The sequence below is a fragment of the Salvelinus fontinalis genome, chromosome 2, assembly GCF_029448725.1.
Source record: "Salvelinus fontinalis isolate EN_2023a chromosome 2, ASM2944872v1, whole genome shotgun sequence".
NCBI lineage: Eukaryota > Metazoa > Chordata > Actinopteri > Salmoniformes > Salmonidae > Salvelinus > Salvelinus fontinalis.
This window is the reverse complement of record NC_074666.1, coordinates 79,612,525-79,639,432: the sequence shown is the minus strand read 5'-3', so window position 1 is coordinate 79,639,432 and position 26,908 is coordinate 79,612,525. Positions and strand designations below refer to the sequence as shown.

The 26,908-nt window shown below is 44.7% G+C and overlaps 1 protein-coding gene across 1 annotated transcript in view; it reads right to left on the bottom strand.

The window, feature by feature from the left end:
- Window positions 1–731: 731 nt before the first annotated feature.
- The window catches only part of LOC129828047 (phospholipid phosphatase 3-like), a 37,196-nt gene continuing 11,019 nt past the window's right edge, over window positions 732–26,908 (bottom strand). Inside the window, exons 2-6 of the mRNA XM_055889451.1 lie at window positions 12,293–12,450; window positions 11,709–11,995; window positions 11,207–11,264; window positions 9,300–9,476; window positions 732–2,836 (exon numbers count right to left, since the gene is read on the bottom strand). Coding sequence (XP_055745426.1) covers window positions 2,735–2,836; window positions 9,300–9,476; window positions 11,207–11,264; window positions 11,709–11,995; window positions 12,293–12,450 — 782 coding nt within the window. The 3' untranslated portion in view covers window positions 732–2,734. The remainder of the gene's footprint in view (window positions 2,837–9,299; window positions 9,477–11,206; window positions 11,265–11,708; window positions 11,996–12,292; window positions 12,451–26,908) is intronic.

The following is a 26,908-nucleotide window of genomic DNA, read 5'->3' as shown; positions in this document are numbered from 1 at the left end:
AACATCTTCACAAGCGCAGGCATTTAGTGCTAAGGAATTAAATGTGTCTCTTAGTAACAGTATTGACACAAAACAGGCCTGACAACCACCGTCACATTCCTTCCCAGCCCGAAGCCCCACACCCAAATCCCTCCTCCCTCTCTCCCCGTCCCCACTGCCAACTGCTCCATTACTCCTTCCCTTCATTACTGAACCCCAGCTTCTCCCTTCATCCCGTTCTTCCGCTGCATGCCAGCCCTCCCCTTTCCTCACCTCCATACACACCCATTACTGCAGCCTTCCTTTCTCACTCTGATCTCAACTGCCTTTTATTCTCCTCACTCAGCCAGGAAGTGGATTGGAAAAGAGAATAAATAAAAAGGCCTCCACCTCCCAGGCCCACTATCTAGCCAGGCATCGCCATGGCAGCATGATCCCCAAAAAGCCCAGCGCGCTCTGCTGCACTCCAAAAGGATTGAAAAAGAGGGGGAGGTAGAGAAGGGATGGAGAAAGGAGAGCGGGGTGGTGGAGGGAGAAAGTAGGTGTGTTCTTTCCCAGTCAGAAACTTGAGGTGAAGTCCCTTGTGACTTTAGAATTCAATATTTTTTGTTGCTCTCGGTCTCACCTGACGAACAACTGATTCTTTACGCTGTTGAGCACATAAACAGTCAGATGACAAACATTGTTTCTGTGTGGAAAGAAAACAAGTGTGTGAGACATTTTAAGGAATATCAGTGGACAATAGGAGGTCAAAAGATTCAACATTCATTTTATTGGTTTGGTTTTTTGAGTACAGTGGTTATTTTCAGCCATTCTGGCATTCACAGAGAAAACAAAAAACACAAAACTGGAAACAAGAAATAGCTTTCTGATAATAGCTCTGGCTCAGTCTAGTCGTTATGACAATAACAACAACTCTACGTACCTGATCAACAACACAGACACATAACACATAAACGTGAAAAAACTGTCCAAAAATGGCACTAATAATACTTTTGAAATTCTGTGTGGTTTATAAAAAGGACATATCTATTTACATTCAATTTGAATAATTATCATTTGGGAAAAAAACTAAAACATGTACCGTATGAGAGTGACATATTAAGACAAATAAAACACTGATTATTCAAACTTGAGATAAAATATATATAATATCAATTATACTATCAGAGTAGGTTCCATTATGTAATTCAAGTGCTATTAATAGGAATATACAGGGAACCGCTGCCATAGGCAACACGAGGCAGACATTTTGGCTCCCCTGTGAGAGTGGCATAACTCAAGGTGCAGCTCAGAGGTCAGGGTAATAGGTCAAAGGTTACAGGGTTCAGTCATAGCTCCGCCTCTGAGACACAGTAATAAGTGGTTAGTACAGAGTACAGACATGGAAAAGCGTGGGAGTGAAGGGGAGGGGACGTAACCTGGGCAAAGCAGATTTCCACCCTATCACTCCTGGGTAACTGAAGTTAAGATAAGATTCTTGGTTTAATACAAAGTGTTCTCTTTTGTCTTTGTCCATGACATTCTCTACTAGTTGCTGTGTAGTTAGAGGGTGAAGGATGGAGAGGGTACTGGTAAAGAGGGCACACGAGGCCAGTGCTTGTTCCTTATTTGGTTGCCAGGGTTTGTCAGTCCATGCAGCTCTGTTGTTCCGTGTAGAGGTCTGAAATAACAGTTCAGTTCTGACTGTCTCGTTTCACACAATGAGACATCCACAGAATTAGAGTCAGGGGACGTCAATGAGACATCCACAGAATTAGAGTCAGGGAACGTCAATGAGACATCCACAGAATTAGAGTCAGGGAACGTCAATGAGACATCCACAGAATTAGAGTCAGGGGACGTCAATGAGACATCCACAGAATTAGAGTCAGGGAACGTCAATGAGACATCCACAGAATTAGAGTCAGGGGACGTCAATGAGACATCCACAGAATTAGAGTCAGGGGACGTCAATGAGACATCCACAGAATTAGAGTCAGGGAACGTCAATGAGACATCCACAGAATTAGAGTCGGGGAACGTCAATGAGACATCCACAGAATTAGAGTCGGGGAACGTCAATGAGACATCCACAGAATTAGAGTCAGGGGACGTCAATGAGACATCCACAGAATTAGAGTCAGGGGACGTCAAGCTGAAGAAGTGGAGTCAAGCTGATGATATCATCATCCAGGCTGGTCAGAGGATGACCAACGAAGTGACGACCAATGAAGATAATTTAGAGACACTGACTGACCGTGTGTTTGTGAGAGCTAACCTAATGCACTGCCCACTAACCACCATCACATATAAAACATATTCTACTTAGAACAGGAACAAATCATTATCATTAGCAGCTTCATCTACGACTCTCATTTGAAAAATAGAAACATTTGTCATTTTCCGAATACAAAAATATCTGTAAAATTACTATGCATATCTCCATGTGGACGGGTTGTACTCTACAGTGATTTGGTGTGTGTGTGTGTGTGTGTGTTAGATGGTAGTGTGTGTTAGTGAGAGAGAGGTGGCACTGCGTGTGTGTGCGTGTCTTGACGTATTCATCAGAGCATGTGTGTACTTGCTAGAACGCTCTTTACCTGCTCTACCTCTTATCTCATCCCCCTTCCTTTTCACACACCTTCTCTCCCTCCCTGTCCCTCCATGTGCTGCTCACATCTGCTATCTGACTGTCTCTCCCTCTCTTTCTGTCTTTTCTCCCATCCCCCATCCATCCAGGTAGGTGAGGAGGGGTGTGTTGGGGCAGGTGTTGCTAGCAGACGGTCTGTTGGCTGGACAGGGGGCTCTCCAGAGACATGCTGGTGGGAGACAGGTCTGGACAGTTGTTCTTAAACATGGAGGAAATATAGAAGGCCTGGAGAGACACAGATAAAACACTGTCCGTCAAACACGGATACATAGAGATGGAACACTGTCCGTCAAACACGGATACATAGAGATGGAACACTGTCCGTCAAACACAGATACATAGAGATGGAACACTGTCTGTCAAACACAGATACATAGAGATGGAACACTGTCCGTCAAACACAGATACATAGAGATGGAACACTGTCCGTCAAATACGGATACATAGAGATGGAACACTGTCCGTCAAACACAGATACATAGAGATGGAACACTGTCCGTCAAACACGGATACATAGAGATGGAACACTGTCCGTCAAACACAGATACATAGAGATGGAACACTGTCCGTCAAACACAGATACATAGAGATGGAACACTGTCCGTCAAACACGGATACATAGAGATGGAACACTGTCTGTCAAACACTGATACATAGAGATGGAACACTGTCCATCAAACAGAGATACATAGAGATGAAACACTGTCCGTCAAACACAGATACATAGAGATGGAACACTGTCCGTCAAACACAGATACATAGAGATGGAACACTGTCCGTCAAACAGAGATACATAGAGATGGAACACTGTCCGTCAAACACGGATACATAGAGATGGAACACTGTCCGTCAAACATAGATACATAGAGATGGAACACTGTCCGTCAAACACAGATACATAGAGATGGAACATTATCCGTCAAACACACAAAGGCAACCAAGAGAATCCATCAAACATAAGACATATATCCCAACCGCCAGAGAGACTGGTTATACTGCTCAGCCTGACCCAGATGAGATCCCACCATATAGGGACTGAATGAGACAAATACAGATTATACAGTCAGATAGATTAATACAGATTGTACAGTCAGATAGATAAATACAGATTATATAGGCAGATAGATAAATACAGATTATACAGACAGATAGATAAATACAGATTATACAGTCAGATAGATAAATACAGATTGTACAGTCAGATAAATAAATACAGATTATACAGTCAGATAGATAAATACAGATTGTACAGTCAGATAGATAAATACAGATTATATAGGCAGATAGATAAATACAGATTATACAGTCAGATAGATAAATACAGATTATACAGGCAGATAGATAAATACAGATTATACAGGCAGATAGATAAATACAGATTGTATAGTCAGATAGATAAATACAGATTATACAGCCAGATAGATAAATACAGATTGTATAGGCAGATAGATAAATACAGATTATATAGTCAGATAGATAAATACAGATTATACAGTCAGATAGATAAATACAGATTATACAGGCAGATAGATAAATACAGATTATACAGGCAGATAGATAAATACAGATTGTATAGTCAGATAGATAAATACAGATTGTATAGTCAGATAGATAAATACAGATTATACCGAAAGATAGATAAATACAGATTATATAGGCAGATAGATAAATACAGATTGTATAGTCAGATAGATAAATACAGATTATACAGACAGATAGATAAATACAGATTATACAGTCAGATAGATAAATACAGATTGTACAGTCAGATAAATAAATACAGATTATACAGTCAGATAGATAAATACAGATTGTACAGTCAGATAGATAAATACAGATTATATAGGCAGATAGATAAATACAGATTATACAGGCAGATAGATAAATACAGATTGTATAGTCAGATAGATAAATACAGATTGTATAGTCAGATAGATAAATACAGATTATACCGAAAGATAGATAAATACAGATTATATAGGCAGATAGATAAATACAGATTGTATAGTCAGATAGATAAATACAGATTATACAGGCAGATAGATAAATACAGATTATATAGTCAGATAGATAAATACAGATTGTATAGGCAGATAGATAAATACAGATTGTATAGGCAGATAGATAAATACAGATTATATAGTCAGATAGATAAATACAGATTATATAGTCAGATAGATAAATACAGATTATATAGGCAGATAGATAAATACAGATTATACAGGCAGATAGATAAATACAGATTGTATAGTCAGATAGATAAATACAGATTGTATAGTCAGATAGATAAATACAGATTATATAGTCAGATAGATAAATACAGATTATATAGGCAGATAGATAAATACAGATTGTACAGGCAGATGGATAGGACATGTCATTGTTTAGGCAGATAGATAAATACAGATTGTATAGGCAGATAGATAAATACAGATTATACAGGCAGATAGATAAATACAGATTATATAGGCAGATAGATAAATACAGATTGTACAGGCAGATGGATAGGACATGTCATTGTTTAGGCAGATAGATAAATACAGATTGTATAGGCAGATAGATAAATACAGATTATACAGGCAGATAGATAAATACAGATTATATAGGCAGATAGATAAATACAGATTGTACAGGCAGATGGATAGGACATGTCATTGTTTAGGCAGATAGATAAATACAGATTGTATAGGCAGATAGATAAATACAGATTGTATAGTCAGATAGATAAATACAGATTATATAGTCAGATAGATAAATACGGATTATATAGTCAGATAGATAAATACAGATTGTATAGGCAGATAGATAAATACAGATTGTATAGGCAGATAGATAAATACAGATTATATAGTCAGATAGAAAAATACAGATTATATAGGCAGATAAATAAATACAGATTGTACAGGCAGATGGATATGACATGTCATTGTTTAGGCAGATAGATAAATACAGATTATATAGTCAGATAGATAAATACAGATTATATAGTCAGATAGATAAATACAGATTATATAGGCAGATAGATAAATACAGATTGTACAGGCAGATTGTAACGGTCCTGACCTGTTTTATGTTGTTTTTGTATGTGTTTATGGTCAGGGCGTGTGTTTTGGGTGGGCAGTCTATGTTATCTGTTTCTATGTTGGTTTTGGTTGCCTGGTATGGCTCTTAATTAGAGGCAGGTGTTATGCGTTTTCCTCTAATTAAGAGTCATATTTAGGTAGGGTGTTCTCACTGTTTGTTTGTGGGTGATTGTCTTCCGTATCTGTGTTATGTTTGCACCATACGGGACTGTTTGGCTGTTCGTTTCGTTTTGATGTAGTCTGTTCCTGTCCGTGAGTTTTACGTTAGTTATGTAGTTCATGTTCAGGTTTTCGTCTACGTCGTTTTCTTGTTTTGTAATTTTGTAAGTGTTTTGTTTTTCGTGTTGCCATCGTCGTGTTCAAATAAAGAGATGGCTTATTTCCCGAATGCTGCGTATTGGTCTACTGATCCTTCTCTCCTCTCCTCATCTGAGGAGGAGGAGAGCGACAGCCCTTACAGAATCACCCACCACGCTAGGACCAAGCGGCAAGGGAAAACTCAACGGAGTAAGGGACAGGAAAAGAAGGAGCAATGGACTTGGGACGATATATTGGACGGAAAGGGTTGCTACACATGGGAGGAGATCCTGGCTGGTAGGGATCGCCTCCCATGGGAACAGCTGGAGGCACTGAGGAGAGCAGAGGCTACCGGAGAGAGGAACCGGAGTTATGAGGGAACTCGTCTGGCACGGAAGCCCAAAAAGCCCGTAAGTAACACCCAAAAATTTCTTGGGGGGGGCTAAGAGGTAGTGGGCCAAGGGCAGGTAGGAGACCTGCGCCCACTTCCCAGGCTTACCGTGGAGAGCGGGAGTACGGGCAGGCGCCGTGTTACGCAGTAGAGCGCACGGTGTCTCCTGTACGAGTGCATAGCCCAGTGCGGGTTATTCCACCTCCCCGCACTGGCAGGGCTAGATTGGGTATTGAGCCAGGTTTCATGAGGCCGGCTCAACGCGTCTGGTCTCCAGTGCGTCTCCTCGGGCCGGCATACATGGCACCTGCCTTACGCATGGTTTCCCCGGTTCGCCTACATAGGCCGGTGCGGGTTATTCCACCTCCCCGCACTGGTCGGGTGACCGGGAGCATTCAACCAGGTAGGGTTGGGCAGGCTCAATGCTCAAGAGTGCCAGTACGCCTCCACGGTCCGGTATTTCCGGCGCCACCTCCCCGCCCCAGCCTAGTACCTACAGTGCCTACACTACGCACTAGGCTACCAGTGCGTCTCCTGAGCCCTGTTCCTCCTCCACGCACTCTCCCTGTAGTGCGTGTATCTAGCCCGGTGCCTCCAGTTCCGGCGCCACGCACTAAGCCACCTGTGCGTCTCCAGAGCCCTGTACACACTGTATCTTCTCCCCCTACTAATCCTGATGTGCTTGTCCTCAGCCCGGTGTCACCAGTGCCGGTACCTCGCATCAGTTATAGAGTGGGCTTTGAGAGTACAGTGTGCCCTGTCCCTGCTCCCCGCACTAGTAGGAAGGTGCTTATCCTTAGCCCGGTGCCTCCAGTTCCGGCACCACGCACCAGGTCTACAGTGCGCCGTATCCGGCCAGAGCCATCCGTCTCACCAGCGCCATCTGAGCCATCCGTCTCACCAGCGCCATCTGAGCCATCCGTCTCTCCAGCGCCATCTGAGCCATCCGTCTCCCCAGCGCCATCTGAGCCATCCGTCTCCCCAGCGCCGTCTGAGCCATCCGTCTGCAATGAGCCTGCAAAGCCGCCCGTCTGCCATGAGCCTGCTAAGCCGCCCGTCTGCCATGAGCCTACAGAGCCGTCTGCCAGACAGGAGCCGCTAGAGCCGCACGCCAGACAGGAGCCGCTAGAGCCGCCCGCCAGACAGGAGCCGCTAGAGCCGCCAACCAGACAGGATCTGCCAGAGCCGCCAACCAGACAGGATCTGCCAGAGCCGCCAACCAGACAGGATCTGCCAGAGCCGCCAACCAGACAGGATCTGCCAGAGCCGCCAACCAGACAGGATCTGCCAGAGCCGCCAGCGAGCCATGAGCAGCCAGAGCCGTCAGCCTGCCATGAGCGTCGAGAGCCGTCAGCCTGCCATGAGCGTCGAGAGCCGTCAGCCTGCCATGAGCGTCGAGAGCCGTCAGCCTGCCATGAGCGTCGAGAGCCGTCAGCCTGCCATGAGCGTCGAGAGCCGTCAGCCTGCCATGAGCGTCGAGAGCCGTCAGCCAGCCATGAGCGTCGAGAGCCGTTCAGTCAGGATCTGCCTGAGTATATCAGCCGGGACCTGCCCCTTGTCCCGGTGCTGCCCCTTGTCCCGGTGCTGCCCCTTGTCCCGGTGCTGCCCCTTGTCCCGGTGCTACCCCTTGTCCCGGTGCTGCCCCTTGTCCCGGTGCTGCCCCTTGTCCCGGTGCTGCCCCTTGTCCCGGTGCTGCCCCTTGTCCCGGTGCTGCCCCTTGTCCTGGTGCTGCCCCTTATCCTGGTGCTGCCCCTTGTCCCGGTGCTACTCCTTGTCCCGGTGCTACCCCTTGTCCCGGTGCTACCCCTTGTCCCGGTGCTACCCCTTGTCCCGGTGCTACCCCTTGTCCCGGTGCTGCCCCTTCTCCCGGTGCTGCCCCTTCTCCCGGTGCTGGCCGTTCATTTAGGGGATGTTAGTTTTAGGGTGGTCATTGGGAGGGGAAGACAGAAGCGGGGAGTGACTATGGTGGTGTGGGAACAGCGTCCAGAGCCTGAGCCACCACCGTGGTCAACTGCCCACCCAGACCCTCCCCTGGACTTTGTGCTGGTGCGCCCGGCGTTCGCACCTTGAGGGGGGGTTCTGTAACGGTCCTGACCTGTTTTATGTTGTTTTTGTATGTGTTTATGGTCAGGGCGTGTGTTTTGGGTGGGCAGTCTATGTTATCTGTTTCTATGTTGGTTTTGGTTGCCTGGTATGGCTCTTAATTAGAGGCAGGTGTTTTGCGTTTTCCTCTAATTAAGAGTCATATTTAGGTAGGGTGTTCTCACTGTTTGTTTGTGGGTGATTGTCTTCCGTATCTGTGTTATGTTTGCACCATACGGGACTGTTTGGCTGTTCGTTTCGTTTTGATGTAGTCTGTTCCTGTCCATGAGTTTTACGTTAGTTATGTAGTTCATGTTCAGGTTTTCGTCTACGTCGTTTTCTTGTTTTGTAATTTTGTAAGTGTTTTGTTTTTCGTGTTGCCATCGTCGTGTTCAAATAAAGAGATGGCTTATTTCCCGAATGCTGCGTATTGGTCTACTGATCCTTCTCTCCTCTCCTCATCTGAGGAGGAGGAGAGCGACAGCCCTTACACAGATGGATAGGACATGTCATTGTTTAGGCAGATAGATAAATACAGATTATATAGTCAGATAGATAAATACAGATTATATAGTCAGATAGATAAATACAGATTGTATAGTCAGATAGATAAATACAGATTGTATAGTCAGATAGATAAATGCAGATTATATAGGCAGATAGATAAATACAGATTGTACAGGCAGATGGATAGGACATGTCATTGTTTAGGCAGGCATGGTTGACATTATTTCATCCTGTAAACCTGACTGACATAGGAGATCATACATCAACACATTTGTTCCCAATCCCACAGCTCCATAGAGCCAGAGGGAGGGGAGGGACAGACACTTACCACCCAGTAGGCGGTGAGGCCTCCCTGGATGAAGCCGGTGATCACGTCGGTGGGGTGGTGGCGGTAGTCGGAGATGCGGCTCAGCCCGGTGTACACGGCTATCATCACCAGCAGGAACTGCAGCAGCGGGCGCAGCAGACGAGCCCCTCGCCATGACAACCGTGCCTGCAAGTAGAACTGGAGAAGGAGAGCAGCGTCACATGATCAGAACCTTCAAATATGAGAAATGTGTGTGTGTGTGTGTGTGTGTGTGCAGGCACTCTCATGCATTTTTGCACGCGTCTGTGTGTGTGCATAAACTGCAACGTAGTTCGTTCTTTCCACAGTGATCTGGTCACATGGTACATTAACCACAGTTAACACACACACGTCTAGAGGGTGAGGAAGAGGACCTGGCATTAGTCCATCCAGACTGGGCTCAGCACCCTAATAAACCTCTCCTCCATCTCATCTTGCCCTCCAGGCCCCATCATTACTACAGTAGAGGAGGAGTGTCAGTCAGGGACCAGACAGAGACTGACTGGGGGGTCAGGGGTTAACTGTAGAGATGCATGGTGCTGTTTCTGAGGTGACTGCTGCCTGGGCCTGTCACTGGGACATGTGGAACGTATTCCTCCGGATGGGAGCTGGTTAGGGGGGTTGGCTCACTCTGACTGGAAGCAGGTGTCAGTCTTCTTGCCCTCCAACCCCAGCAGCTGGCCCAGGGCCCTGGCTGCATGTCGCTGCAGGTCCCATGGATTCTAAAGGATACAGTCAGTCTGCAGTAGTAGTACTAGCTATTCGCCAGGAAGCCACAGACGGGATGGAGGGGAGAGAGAGGGAGAAGAGAGAGGGAGAAGAGAGAGGGAGAAGAGAGAGGGAGAAGAGAGAGGGAGAAGAGAGAGGGAGAAGAGAGAGGGAGAAGAGAGAGGGAGAAGAGAGAGGGAGAAGAGAGAGGGAGAAGAGAGAGGGAGAAGAGGAGACAGAATGAAGAATGAGGCCCCCTGTTTTTCTCAGGACACTAAACTGCTCTCAATGCCTCACTCTCTTTCTCTCCCTCTTTCTCTCTGTCCCTTTCTGATAAGTGGGGGTGTGTTTTTGAATGGTGAATCCTTTCCTTTTATCAGATTGAAATTTAATGAGTTTCATATATATTTCCCGTAAATAGTTTTGCGATTATTCCAGTCATATTCCGGACCATTGGAGACTTAATGAAGTGGAGGAATTCCATTTAGAATGTGAATGAATACATTATGGGAACAAATGCTTGAGCCATGATGGGCTTTTGTCTTCCTCTGTCATTTCTCACCCTACAATGTGTTCCTCACCAATGGTCCAGTAGAGAGAGAGAGAGAGAGAGGGAGGAGGGGAGTGGGGTTCTCTTGTTGAAAGAAGCCTGTCGATCTCTCAGCAGCCCCCCCCCCCCCCAAACCCCAAACAAGGAGTGCTCTGTCTGCTCTCCATCTCTCTCTCTATTCATGTTCCCTGTGGAAAACTTCCTCCCTCTCCCTTTTCATTTCAGGCAGGACGGCTTTTGAAAAGTTGCCTTTCTCAGAGTTTGCATGTACAATGTGTGTATGTGAGTGTGTTTGAATGTCTGAGTGTTTGTGAGTATGTGTGTGAGTGAGTGTGCACTCCATCTCTACAGGGACAAAGTGTCCAATATTTTCTTTCATAATTACAGTGAAAGTTAAAACTGTCAAAGATCATTCTTTCCTTCATTCAACTAATCTGTAGTAATCCCAGCTAAAGCAGGTGGCTTCAAGTGTATAAACGTTACTTGGCAGGTGTGCTGTTCTTTGTCGCCACAGGCACGTGCAAGTGTGTGTGTGTGTGTGTGTGTGTGTGTGTGTGTGTGTGTGTGTGTGTGTGTGTGTGTGTGTGTGTGTGTGTGTGTGTGTGTGTCTCCAATTGCCAGTGACACTTACCGCCAGGTAGAGCATGGTGTACATGGCAAAAGAGGAATGGCCAGAGAAAAAGGACTTCCTGAAAGATAAAGGGATAACAGGGATGTCATTCATTAACCCAGTTATCTAGTGTCAATATTGCTCCATCTCAATCTATGGTAATAAACATTCATACCAATAGTTTCTCACAAAGACAGACTTTCACTTTGACTAGACTAGCGGCGTTTGAGTCTATTCCATTTCAATTCCAGTCAGTGCATGACTTTTCAGGATTGCATAACAATGGAAAAATCTCATATCCAATCCAACTGACAGGAATTGAGCTCAAATTGAGCCCAACTCTGATACACTGAAGCTTGATTCACATGACAGGACCAACCACAACTGCACTGTGCTAGTTCTGATATTTATTTTCACATTGTCCTTTCCTGCACGCTTCCAGCAACTATGGTGGATGTGTAACCAGGCCAGCTCAGTTTGGCCCTATAGTGTGAATAGGGAAGGCGTCCCTCTCGGTACTGACCTGGCCTCTTCCACCATCTTGTGTTCGGGCTGCCTGCAGGTGACCTGGGCCACGTAGGAGCCGGGGACGCAGTTGAGCGAGGCGTATGTCACGTTGCACACCGACAGGAAGTTAGGTCGCAGACGCCCCACGCTCAGCTTGGCCATGTTGGTCAGTGATTGGCCCACACAGCAGCCGAACAGGAAGCTGCCCAGCTCCTTGTAGAGGCAGGACACGTAGCAGTTGCGCACGAAGGCCCGCGATTGCACCTCACGGAAACGAACCCGGTAACACTCGCCCAGCGCAATCTGGCCGGGGAAGAAGAGGAGGAGCAAGAGTTAGAATCAGTCCTCTTCGTAAAAAAGCTGAGCTAGATACCGGTAGAGAAACGACGCTACGCTTTCACAGCGTATTGTAAAAAATAAGGTTTTCTCAATGACCTGACTAAATAAAGGCTAAATATGGAATGGCTCATAAATACATCTACTTTCTGGTGAACCTCTTGTCTGCTTACAGTGAGTGTGTAAGAGGTGATAGTATGTCATGTGTATATACTCATTAAGATCCTACAGTGTGTAAGTGGTGTGTTGTGTTGTGTGTCTCACCGTGAGGCCAGTGATGACGATGCCCCCAGCGATGAGCAGTGCGTCAGGGATGGCCTCTCTCTCCAGGTAGGGGTAGGTGATGCTCTGGTCCCCACAGAAGAAACCCCTCCGGTACGGAGTCACCGCCTTTAACTCACACGCAAAGAACGGGATGGAGGCTGGAGAGACAGAGAGAGGGGGGTTAGACACAGTTATGAGGGAGACGAAGAGACAGAATAGGAAGAGGTAAAGAGAGGAAAATATATAAGTGTGTGTGTGTGTGTGTGTGTGTGTGTGTGTGTGTGTGTGTGTGTGTGTGTGTGTGTGTGTGTGTGTGTGTGTGTGTGTGTGTGTGTGTGTGTGTGTGTGTGTGTGTGTGTGTGTGTGTGTGTGTGTGTGTGTGTGTGTGTGTGAGAGAGAGAGAGAGAAAAGAGTGACGCATCGCACAGTGAGCCAAGACAAAAAGGTGTCATTGATCCTTGATCCTGTTTTATATGAGAAGGGTGCAATCTGAGGAGGGGGCGGGTCTTAGGCCTGTCAGTCATCCACTGACTGGACTCAAGATCTCCCAAAGTATCTGGTATTCCTTACATACTGGAGCTCCACCAGAGAGGCTGGAGGAGGGGGAGACGAGAGAGAGACAGAGACGACAGTGCAGAATGAAGGATTATTCAGGATGAAAGGAGAACAGAGGATACTGAGAGAGTCTATTACACAGAAAATGACAAAGTGGTGAAAGCCAAAGGGTTTTACAGTAAACTAATAGCCAGGCTACAGTATAGACTACACCGTGACTGCAGAGACTTCCAATAGAAATGGAATAGAGGTGTCTTTTGTTTCCAATTATAAGGGAATAGAAATAGTGTAGTGTGGCACAGAGACGCACAAGGAGCGTACAACATTAAACATTAACTACCACTGTATTGGCAGAATATTTATTAAATCAATGTAGTAACACATTACTTTCCTATTTTAAGGATTGTTAATACTGTATCAAGTTAATTTCCTGGTTGGCTAACCAATTAAAAGTTTGTGTGTAAGGAAGGTGTAAAGGAGGGTGGTCAAGGTCTGGCTTTCTTAAGCAAACACAGCTCGCTGCAGCCTGCCCTGCTGCTGGTGAAAGTTCATTGGGTAAAGATTGTGCAACCTCGTTATGATACTGGCACCAGTCACACAGCAGGGAGGATGAAATCAAATCCAAGGCTAGATCTGAAATTAAATCTACACCACTATACTCACTCTGAACTTCCAAACTACCCTAGTTCCTCTCTCTGCTCCCCACAGCCCCTCTAGCCCATCATGTAGTCCCCTACCCCATGCTCCCATAGCCCTCTCCCCCATGGAACAGGGAGAGCATGGGACTAATGATTAACCTCTCCCTCATCATAGAGCCTGGAACTGGAACGGGCCCAGGCAAACATTGCTGCTGCCAGGAAATCTCAGAGAGACTACGTGACAGGAGGAGAGGACAACACACAGGCCATTAGAGACTGTAGATCAACAGTAGCAGACGGGAGTAGGACATGGCTCACTGACCTTCAGTGTGACTTTCTGTGACTCTACCAGAGTTCAACAGGTTTCAGTCTACCTGCACTATATAACCATGAATACTCTGCAGATATATCTCACTCACAGTACCAGTCAGTCAATCATAAATACTACCAAAACAGATCCATACAGCCACCCTTTCACCCCAAGACATACAGTTAAGAACCTACACACATATCAATGTACCTAAGGGCCAATACAATTTAGGAATGAAAACGAGGAAGCAGTGTAGCGTCATTGGCTTATAAGCAGGGTAAAGTTACTGTAGTATACAGCAAATGTCTGCTTGTGACCTTTGCTAATACTGGAAGTATGTGTTTGTCAGAGAGAAAGACCAAACACAGATAACGACATATCCTCTGGTTAAGAGAAGGCACGGGAGGGCCAGAAAGACAGAAGGAGGGAGGGAGAGGAGAGGAGAGGAGAGGAGAGGAGAGGAGAGGAGAGGAGAGGAGAGGAGAGGAGAGGAGAGGGAAACACGTTGCAGGCAGATAGCAGAGGCTCTGACGACAGCAGAGAGAGAGAAGAGATAGACGAGGGGAGAGAGCGAGAGAAGAGAGAGACGAGGGGAGAGAGTGAGAGAAGAGAGAGATAGTGAAAACATCTCACCTGACCCTGATCTCTGCCTGATCTACTTCTCCTGCCAGAATCACATGCTCCTCATTTCAGACGCATTTAGACCACACACACACACACACACACACACACACACACACACACACACACACACACACACACACACACACACACACACACACACACACACACACACACACACACACACACACACACACACACACACACACACACACACACACACACACACACACGCCATGGCGTGCGACTTCAAGCTGCAGCCCTCTACAGAGCCTCTGACGTCACGCAAGGGCCTAACTCCAGACCACCGTAGAAAAGCCAGATCTCTCCCAGAGAAGAGAGAGAGAGTGGCTGTCTGGAGTTGGTAAGGACCCAATACCATGACTCAGTACAAAGACAGAGATGAAGGTAAAGATGTTGTATATGCATCAGGAGGCCTTACTTAGGTACTTAGGGGGGTAGATGAGGATTTTGGCAATGAGGCCCTTTATCTACTTTCCCAGAGACAGATGAACTTGTGGATATAGTTTGTGTGTATCTGCATGCAGTTTGAAGGAAGTTGTTAACTAGCGTTAGCAGCTTGTGAAACTACCTCTAAGTTCCTTCATACTGGATGCAGATACATACAAATGAAATCCACGAGTTCCTTCCACTCTGGGGAAGTAGATAACGGGCCTCATTGCCAAATTACCAAACTATCCCTTTAACTATCCCAAACTATCCCTCCCCGTTGGGTTCCAGTCAGTCAGGTGAAGAGACATGATTACTGTGGTCTAATCAGGTTAAATACCCTGGAGGAGGAGAATCGTCTAAGAAATGTGTTTACTGAATAGACTGTGGGTCACAGATGATATGGGTTGGCCTGGCTACAAACCCTGATTTTGTTTACTTGGTGGTTCTGGGTCATGAGCAAACTCCAAAAGCGTGAGGTACCCTAGATCATTCACAACATAAAAACATTTGGAACATGAACCCCCTGCTTTGGGTTAGTCCTGTAGAAATCAGCACGGCGCACCACTGTGGTATTCACTTCCCCAGACATACCCCCTGGTGAACACCCTGTACAGCAGGATGAGGGTTGCTGGTCCCAAACCCATTTCAATCAGAATCTCTCGCTAACCTTAATCCTCTTATCAATCTAAGTGTGTATTTACGCCTGAGCTGGGAAATAGAGTGAAGAGACTCAAGAGTGAGATATGCCCTAAACCATAGTGGCGCAGCGGTCTAAGGCACTGCATCTCAGTGCTAGAGGCATCACTACAGACCCTGGTTTGATTCCAAGCTGTATCACAATTGGCAGTGATTGGGAGTCCCATAAGGCGGCGCACAATTGGCCCAGCGTCGTCCGGGTTAGGATTTGGCCGAGGTAGGCCATCATAAATAAGAATGTGTTCTTAACTGACTTGTCTAGTTAAATAAATAAATACAAATACTTGACCAGATACTCCAGTGGCCGCTCTAACAATGAAAACACATTTCTTAAAAGATGGAAAACAGTCGGGATGGGGGCAAGATCAGGTGGGACCATTCTAGCTGATGAGAGGCCAGATATGCATGTGAACATCAGGCACAACGATTTCCACTAGTTACCACAGCCACAAAGTCAAAATGGTTTATGTCGTAAAAATTTATGAAAACAAAAATTGGATTTTTGATTTTAATTTAAAGGGCCATTTCAAAAAGCCACCTGCTGCAGAAGACACATTTTGGGCCCAGTTATATCTCTCGCTTCACCTCTTCCTCTCTCCCAAAGCTCATCTTAACCCTGGCTGAAGAATGAACCCATCACACCTGTTAAGATCCAGAATTAACCAAATGACTGTGCCCAAACAGAGTGGTCTGATCCAATGGCCCATTGACCCACACTGTGACAGTTAGTGTGCAGCAGCTGCCTTCTGTCAGTGTGACAGTCTGGCAGGGCCAACCAACCCACCCATGGTGCTTACACAGGCACGTACTGTACCATGCTCCTTAAAACCAAATCGTCGGGGTCAAGTAGGTCAAGGACTAGTGACCGTAGCTAATATATTTCAATACAGTCCACTTAAAGAGAAAGATGTGGTTTTAATTTTATTTGTTTAACACAGACTTCTCACAGAAGGGTCGTTCCATATGATTTCAGTCCCTTTCTGACTGCACCCCTTTTGATTTGAACAAAACCTTTCATACATGTTTGCCCGTGTAGGAAGTGGTCAGAAAGGGACCCTTTTTGGACCTGAATGCCAAAACATTCAGGAGATGGAGGTTCTCAAAGTTGACCCATTTTTCATACCCCACACTACCATGAGACATTCATGTCTTCATCACTGAAACATATAACGGCTGTGTTTATCATTTCAAAGCTTACAAACAGGGTTGTCAAACTGTTTTATATTTGATATATTTGTTTTTGTTGTTAATTATCTAAAATCAGGTCAACTCAGATTTTTTTCATGTTCATATATGTTGTAGCTTAGACCCTATTTTACATCATCTTGTGCCTGCCATTGGTTGACACACAGCAGTCTTAAATGCAGGGTGGGTGACATGTTTTGGCTGATAAATGTACTAAAATGTGAATAAAGTTGAGTTTTCAGCCTTGAAATGGTGCCACAAAGATTGTGGGAGGTCCACACGTCAAAGAACATTGACTTGAGTGGGATTATTATCCATTGTTATAAATTAAACTGTCAATCTTCCATAGGAAACCTATTGAAATCATAGAAATATAGATAATAGAATATACATTCCAATTCAAGTTGACATTTAATGGTGGGTGGACTGGCGGCCTTCTTTCTGGTAGTAATTAAAGTTTCAATTCAGTTTAAATGTCAATAGTGTACCAGCTAAATTGCAGGGGTCTGAAGGGATAGGTCCATTCTATGAATTATATTTCTGTGATTGAAATGACGCCCAGCCTGTATTCAAGAGTATGCTGTCAACCAATGACGGGCACAACACAAAAACCTCAAATGTAAAATAGGGTCAAAGCTACAATATTTGTGAGATTATTATACATTTTTTGATAATTGATGTTAATGCTTAGAAAATTCGTTTTTTTATTTAAAAACTTGTTTTCAAGAAAGCATAGAATAGTTTGAGCTTTAAAATTATATCAAACTCAACTGTTTCTATTTTTCAGTGATGAAGACATGAATGTCTCATGGTAGTGTGGGGTATGAAAAATGGGTCAACTTTGAGAACCTCCATCTCCTGAATGTTTTGGCATTCAGGTCCAAAAAAGTCCCTTTCTGACCACTTCCTACACGGGCAAACATGTATGAAAGGTTTTGTTCAAATCAAAAGGGGTGCAGTCAGAAAGGGACTGAAATCATATGGAACGGCCCAGAAGAGAGATGTGGTTCTCTTGACTCAAGCACACACTGACAAAGTCAGGGGCTGAAACCCTGTATAGGTTTTATAGCTTTACTCTGAAAACACATGTCATGGTGGTGTCTACGCTTGGGCCATCCACCACAAAATAGGCTACTTCTTTACCACAATTATCTCTCTCTCTCTGTATCTGGGCCAGAGTTAGGGTTATAATCAATGTTATTCTGGTTTGTCAGTCTGCTAATGGACAGTGTCTCCACTCCTGCCATAATAAAAGTGTGGGGCTGGTTGAGCCGTTAGCGTTGGATCCTCTAGTGTGTTTCTCACAGTAATGGGAGCCATCAACCACTCAGTATGCAAACTATGACCGACCCTGTCAATGATGTATTGACCGCTCTGTAAATATGTGTGTGTTGTCATGTCCACATTTGTGTGTTAAAGTCCATAAACAGCACATTAGAGCTGCTGCCTATATACATAGACTTGAAATCACCGGCCACTTTAATAAATTGAACACTAGTCATTTTAATAATGTTTATATATGTTGCATTACTCATCTCATTGATATATACTGCATTCTATTGTACTGTATCTTAGTCTATGCCGCTCTGACATTGCTGGTCCATATATTTATATATTCTTAATTCCATTCCTTTACATAGATCTGTGTGTATTGAAATCGTTAGATGTTACTTGTTAGATATTACTGCACTGTTAGAGCTAGAAACACAAGCATTTCGCTACACCCGCAATAACATCTGCTAAACAAGTGTATGTGACCAATACAATTTGATTTGATTTGACAGCCTGGGCTCACATGGCCGGGACCCAACAACGCTCGCTTACAGATCTCCTCAAAATGCTACTCTCAAACAACAGTCCACAAAAAAAAGAGGCCGCCAGTTTGCCACATACCAACCTCAATCCACAAGACACATCTTATACAAACTTCCCAAACACACACCACTGTGAAACCATGCAGAACACACAGAACACATATGTGATGTGTTCTGCAGCAGAACACACACTGTCAACCGAGCCTGCACCTAGCCTATACAACCTCAGAGGTCTGAGAGGTCTCAGCCAGGCCCAGTAAAGTTCCAGTCTTTACACTGGGGTTTACACCGGCTCTAAACGCTTTCACAAGAAGACGCAAAAGACACTCCAGAGCCCCTCACCTCATCTGTCAGGCAGCTGTGAGCAAACCGCTGCACCTGGCCAAGAGCAGCCTCAGAGGACACAGCAGCAGAGCAGAGTGGAGTGGAGCAGAGAGAGAGGGAGGGAGAGAAACAGAGAGGAGAGAGAAAAACACAAACACAGACCCACACACACACGGGCCAAATGTGCTGCTGGACGGAGTTCTCAAAGTGGGAATGCTTTCAAATAGTCAAAGGGAGAGACCGAGAGAGGGAGGAGAAACAGGAAGAGAGAGAAGGTGAGGGAATGAGAGGAGAGGGGATATGTGCCTCACTCTTAAGAAACTCTTCTGGTTCTAATTTACACTTCTATGACCACAGCCCAGAATGAGCTCACTGTGAGAAGAGAACAACAACACAGAGAAAAACCAGAACAGCCATGGAGAAAGAGAATAAAGACTGAAAGAGAGAGAGCAGGAGGGAGGAGGAGGAGGAGGGGGGCAGATGTTACTTGTTAGTTATTATGTGTTATTTATGCGGATGCTTTGAGGGCATATTGCTCATAATGTGTACCAGTCAATAAAACAGTGTCAAACTCAAAAGACTGGAAAACATGGTTAGAGGGGGTACGGAAAATTGATAAACAGAGAAAGGGAGAGAGAGGGGGATGGATAAGGGGTTGGGGGGCTCTACAGAGGGAGAGAGAGATTGAGAATTGAGAGATGTGGTGAAGTGTTTCACAGACGGAGACGATTAGCAGTGGTTCTGGAATGTGAGGGTCAGAGAACTGGGCTCTGTTGGGACCTGCTCTGTAAACAGGACCTCGCTTCGTCCAGCAGAATGCCCCCAGAACACACACACAAACACACACACACACACACAAACCCCACTTGCACACACAAACAACCCACAAAACACCACATGGACTAACACGCAACCAAACAAGCTACATCAAAACCCAAACTACCCACAAAAACCTCAACCAACCATAGCTAACCAAATAAACCACCCTGGAGCCAAAGAAACCACAGCAATCTAAACAACCCGTAGACAGGCACTGAACAAACACACAGACAGACCCAAACTAACAACTTCACTAAACAGTACTAGTATATTATTAACACATGAATATCAATACTAGACTGTAACATAGCCTACTACTCAACAAGGCATCAACCAACATTTTAGGTGACAGTCACTATATAGTATACCATGGGTGCTGAGTGACCAGTGACCACTGGATCTCTTGAGGGGTGACCCCAACCAACCACCTACTTGGCCTGCTGTCCTGGGCAGGGGAGGGTACAGTCACTGGGGCAAAGAGGAGAACCCTCCCCTACTACCCTCCAGGGGTGGTCCGTCTCTCTTCAGCCAGGCAGGCCTCTAGGGCCAGTGCCAGGGCCTCTGGTCCTCAACCTCAGGTCTAAGCTGCTTGTTTATCCAGAAGTTAATCTACTGCTACTGGTGTAGTGAATCATTACATAGAGAGGTGCTGTTACTCTAACTTTAGTAAACCCTGCTGTAATCCCTAACAATAGCACTGTGACTGGTGTAGTGAATCTATTTTATACACCTATGAAGTGCTGTTACTCTAACTTTAGTAAACCCTGCTGTAATCCCTAACAATAGCACTGTAACTGGTGTAGTGAATCTATTTTATACACCTATGAGGTGCTGTTACTCTAACTTTAGTAAACCCTGCTGTAATCCCTAATAATAGCACTGTAACTGGTGTAGTTAATCTATTTTATACACCTATGAAGTGCTGTTACTCTAACTTTAGTAAACCCTGCTGTAATCCCTAATAATAGCACTGTATCTGGTAGATGTGTCTACTATACAGAGCTGGACTTCTATTCCCTGAAGACTGTTCTTAGACAATGTGTCCTGGCCACAACATAGTGTGTATGTGATCTCTATCTGGGTTGAGTCAGTGAGAGTCAGAGCAGGACCAGACGTCTTTTGTGTTTCACCTGACATTTAAGGACAAAGAGTCTTTGTATAAAATAGTAGTTGGGTGTGCAACACACACACACACGGACACACACACGGACACACACACGGACACACACACGGACACACACACGGACACACACACGGACACACAGGTGTGAGCCAGGTAAGCCTCAGACAGGAGATGAAGTCATTGGCACCTGGGCTGTGATTATGACTAGTAAACCACCATCTTCCTGATTATTAGAGCGACTGTGTGTGTGTGTGTGCGTGTGCGTGTGTGGATGAGCACTACGGTGTCCTTTCTCCCAGCGTTTACTTGTTGGGCTGATCCAGGTGGTACAGGACGGGGACGGGGGGGGGACGGGGGCGGGGGACGGGGACGGGGGGGGGGGGGCGTTGCTGTCCATTCTCCTAAATTGTCTGGATTGTTCTAACTGGGTGCACTGCTCACTGTTTTGTCTGCCATGATGCCTACACAAAAAGACTGATCATCAAAGGACAAAGCCTGGGAAACAAAAACAGCCCAACGGCATCTCACTGACTATCTGATATCAGCAGCATCTGCTGCAGTTGGACTCACGTACACACACAACCAGAACGTTATTTACTGTACACATAATCACTAACATAATCACTCGATACACGGTCTATCTGTCCATAGGGAGCAACACTATCTGTCCATAGTTCCCACGAAACAACAGAGCTAACTCAAAAAACAAGTCAGGAGGAAGAGATGAAAGACTGCAGCTATAGCCTACTTCCAATTTCCAAGCCTCTGAACCCCCCCTCCCCCCCCTCCCACCCACTATCGGTAGTGCTGTCTCTAGTTTCCAGGCTGTGTAACTGTTACTGTAGCTGTCGTCAGGTCCAGACACGCTTCCCCCTAGCCTCTCTGTTCTAACCACACTCCACTGACTTCTTCCTGCAGCACTGCAGCCGTGCTCTGGAGCTAAGGGTATGTGTGGCGAGGGATGGCTGACAGAGAGTAGGGGAACATAAAGGGGCCTGCCTGGCGGTCTCGGTGGTATGTATGTAAAGGGGTTTGGTGGTCTGTGGCGTAGCGTGAAGGTAAGGGTGTGTGTGGTTCAGGCTGGGTGGCTGGAGAGGCGGCTGTCTGTCTGCAGTGTGACAGTAAGGGTGGGGGGAGTGCTCTGTCTGCTTGTCTGTGGTATATGACATGTGCAGTGAGGACTGGGCTGTCAGACTGTTTGGTTTAGTGGTTTGTCTGTGGTTGGAAGAGCTTCAGACAGCCAGACAGAAGAGGGTTGGGGCTTAGGTGGATAAAGGGGGATCCGGCAGGTAAGATGTGTCAGGAGGATAGGATGATGGGGTAGATAGGGGGCCATGCTGGGAGGGCACCAGGAGGGGGGCTGTCTGAAAGCCAACATGGAGGAGCAGGGGGTAGAAGGAGGACTCATTTGTTTTGACAGACAGGGAATGGGGGGTTGGGGGGGAACCAGAAACTGCAGTGGATCCTTACCTACAGAGGAGAAAGCCACTGCTCCCACTCCCCACCCTGCCTCACCCAGCCGGGGGCTGTTTCAGGCCAATGGGCGTGACCAACCCATCGGTGAGGCTGAATTTCTGAATTATTTAGAGGCTCCTATCTAGGCGGTGTAGAGAATTGTTTGTAGTTTTAAATGTAATTTCCTGCAATTCTATGCATTTTGCCATAGCTAATTCCATGTTCTTTTCTTAAACATAATAGCAAAATCAATACTGATATATTAATGTTTTGGGAATTTTCTATTCTCCATGACTGTCTACCTTTCATTTTGGTGATTGTTAGTTTTCAAAGATTACAGTACCGTAAAACTTCAATTAAAAGCAGTCTCAAATAGCCACCCGTACCTTTTAATAGCCGGGCAGCGGCACACATTTCAGCAAATAAACGGCAGTTTCAAAGAAACAGTGGGTCTAAGTGAATTGTTTACGGAGGTTACCATGAATTACCATGATTTTTTTAAAGCAGTTTAATGTTTGATTTGTTAAATTAAATAATTCAGTAACGACTCAAAAAAATGATGGCAGCTATCTTTTTTTAATCGCCATTAAGTGTCTTCTAGCCATTTGCTGCTAACAGCTGAGAACTGCTAGCTAACTGGCAAGCACAAAAACAGTCAACAACTTCGACAGTACAGAACCCTCCCCCCAAAAAAGAATAATTAAAAAACATATATTAAAAAATTGAAAAACTGGTGAAAATGCACAGTCAAAGGAGAATAATTATTGTCAAGGAAAAGGTTGTTTTTTTTGAGAGAGAGGCATACTATGATAAAATAAATGTGACAGTGTATAAATGATAACATATTTGTGAAGGAAATTAATAAAATGATTACAATTCTGGAAGTAAATACTGGAATTAAACAATTAACTATGCAAATTAGCAAAAGCTGTGTGCAATTACAGAAATAGACACGTGACTCAAATAGAAGCCTCTCTCTAATACGTTTTACGGTATTTTAAAATGTATAGGTCCATTGTCTTTTCTACTTACTTTATATGTGGCTTTAGTCATTTAAGTTTACAATGAAAGCGTTTCTCCAACCAGATATTTATTTTATTTTATTTACACTACTTGGACCGAAAAACAACTTATGCGGCCCCCCCAGATGACAGAAAGAGGGGGAAAAACAGTTATGAGCTGAACATAACAGTATGTCAGTTGAGGGAGGACAGTAGCAGGTGACCCATCTGTGGTTTGTGACTACTAGGATTTCCCATTGTAGTCAATTCAATTGCAGTAATTCCTTCAAATTCCAATTTTCCAGTAATTCAATTACCAATTTGGTAAAAGAATTACAAGTTTTAATCACTTAACAATTAATCAACTTGATATCAGTAAAAACACTATTACTAACTGGTTGGTCTACCTGAAAGATAATGTGTGTTTTTTATAACGGAATTACAAGGCACAAGGCAATGTTTCTTAAACTTACTGGAGGCAAATCATTTCTCCAAAACTAAATATAAGTGCTGAAATTAGTTGGCAGGGGTCTTTACTTCAATATGGATGCATTTCTAATACCTTGTCAGACTTTTCCTGCTAGATGTTGTCTAAGACCCTTTTTCCATCTGTTTGACCACAAATCAAAGTCTTTGCTTATTCCTAATTTTTAGGATGGAAAATAATTGGAACATGTATATATGCCTTAATTTAAAAAAATATATAGACTATTAGTTTTGATTTGACATGCTCCTATGAACTTAACACGTTGGTGCTCATGGCTCCTTTTAGATGGAAATGCCCTACAGCAACTGGGTAAAGAGCAACATCACTTTTTCCTTCAGCTAATCATTTTTCTTTTATTGTTTTGGTTGGTTGGTTTCTTTTATTGGAAGCTGCATCTGTCAACATCAGAATACTGCCATGTTCCCATGTAATGACTTCATCATGTATTCCATTAGGGCTAAAAACATTGAGTGAAAATGCATCAGTGAATTTGTAAACAGAGGCACATGCACACGAACGCATACTGTTCAACATGACCATGCAAGAGCACTAAAAACACAGAGACAAACTCACACGCACGGTTACACACACAGGCCCAGAGTGAGATGACTGCTTAAAATATTCCTGACGCAGTGGCATGCTGTAGCATGCTGGCCCTCTCACTGTCTCACTCGACAGCTTTCCCTGCCAGCTGAACAGAAACACAAGCCCACTTACACAAACATACTGTATGCCCAAGAAAACACACACACACACGAACACGTGCACTTCACCATGCGTCCTCCCCTCTTCTGGGACACCTTCCATCCCAAAATGGTTGAAGCAAGGAGAAGAAAGAGCGGGAAAGCGAGCGTAGATAAGCAGGAAAGAAGTGGACCTTTGAACTCGCTCTGAGGTTAATGCTATCCCTATCCTTAATCCAACTTTCCGAGTTGGTCCTGCCGTACATACCTACACGTACGCTACGGTCACAAGACGCAGGCCTCCTAATTGTCCCTAGAATTGCTAAGCAAACAGCTGGAGGCAGGGTTTTCTCCTATAGATCTCCATTTTTATGGAATGGTCTGCCTACCCATGTGAGAGACGCAACCTTTAAGTCTTTATTGAAGACTTATTGAAGACTCATCTCTTCAGTAGGTCATACGATTGAGTGTAGTCTGGCCCAGGAGTGTGAAGGTGAATGGAAAGGCTCTGGAGCAACGAACCGCCCTTGCTGTCTCTGCCTGGCCGGTTCCCCTCTCTCCACTGGGATTCTCTGCCTCTAACCCTATTACAGGGGCTGAGTCACTGCCTTATTTAGTTTTCACGTTTGTTATTTTGTTTGAGTGTTTTTGAAATAAATGAATCATGAACACTTACCACGCCGCGCCTTGGTCCACTCTTCATACCACCAACGAGAGCCGTAACAGTGAAGCATCTGCTTGGTTGGAAATATATGTAATGCTTTTGTGGGCGGGGCACTGTCCTCAGATAATCGCATGGTGTGCTTTCGCCGTAAAGCCTTTATGAAATCTGATGAAGCGGCTGGATTAACAAGAAGTTAAGCTTTTAAATGATGTATGACACTTGTATTTTCATGAATGTTTAAATTTCGCGCTCTGCAATTTCACAGGATGTTGTCGAGGTGAGACGCTAGCGTCCCAATGATCCGTAAGAAGCTTTAGGTGCTATTCAAAAACATTTGACACAGACTAGTCGAGGCAGTTAAAATCCATGCTCTAATTTTGCTATTGATTTGGGTCTAATTTCATCTATGAATCTTTATCCTGAGCAAATATGAATGACTGTGTGGTCACTGTAATTGATGGTTTTCACAAACCACTCAAGACTTCAGATCACCTTCCAATGACCTTTAAGGGCCCAAATAACTGTGCTGACAGAGTGAGGACCACCTGTGCTGGAGAGAGAGACAGGCAGCCGTACAGGAGGCAGGCAAGCTTGTCTCAGCCTGCCCACAGGTACATCAATGACTGACCCCTCACCTCTGACCCTGCCTATGCTGCTGGACGCCGTGTCTCTAGCATAGCATGGCCTCAGAACATGGATTCAGTTCAGACCTGAGCTCCTCTTTTGAAAGCTCAATAATGTGTGCAGGAGGAATGCACACACACAGATTGAGACATCCGTATGCTTGAGAGACATACTGATACAGTAGAAAAATGCTCTCTCTGTGAAACATCAAATCATCCCACTTAGATGTATTTTTGATCTGGGGGACAGTATTACCTGGGGACAGTATTACCTGGTCACACACACACACGGTCACACACATACGTATTTAAGTCAAAGCCAAAGTGAAAGCCTTCATTATGAAGTGATCCTGGTTTTTGGCTCTGATTAACAGTCATTCATAATGCCATACCACCGTGTTAATAACAGTCATTCATAATGCCATACCACCGTGTTAATAACAGTCATTCATAATGCCATACCACCGTGTTAATAACAGTCATTCATAATGCCATACCACCGTGTTAATAACAGTCATTCATAATGCCATACCACCGTGTTAATAACAGTCATTCATAATGCCATACCACCGTGTTAATAACAGGCATTCATAATGCCATACCACCGTGTTAATAACAGTCATTCATAATGCCATACCACCGTATGAATAACAGTCATTCATAATGCCATACCACCGTGTTAATAACAGTCATTCATAATGCCATACCACCGTGTTAATAACAGTCATTCATAATGCCATACCACCGTGTTAATAACAGTCATTCATAATGCCATACCACCGTGTTAATAACAGTCATTCATAATGCCATACCACCGTGTTAATAACAGTCATTCATAATGCCATACCACCGTGTTAATAACAGTCATTCATAATGCCATACCACCGTGTTAATAACAGTCATTCATAATGCCATACCACCGTGTTAATAACAGTCATTCATAATGCCATACCACCGTGTTAATAACAGTCATTCATAATGCCATACCACCGTGTTAATAACAGTCATTCATAATGCCATACCACCGTGTTAATAACAGTCATTTATAATGCCATACCACCGTGTTAATAACAGTCATTCATAATGCCATACCACCGCGTTAATAACAGTCATTCATAATGCCATACCACCGTGTTAATAACAGTCATTCATAATTCCATACCAC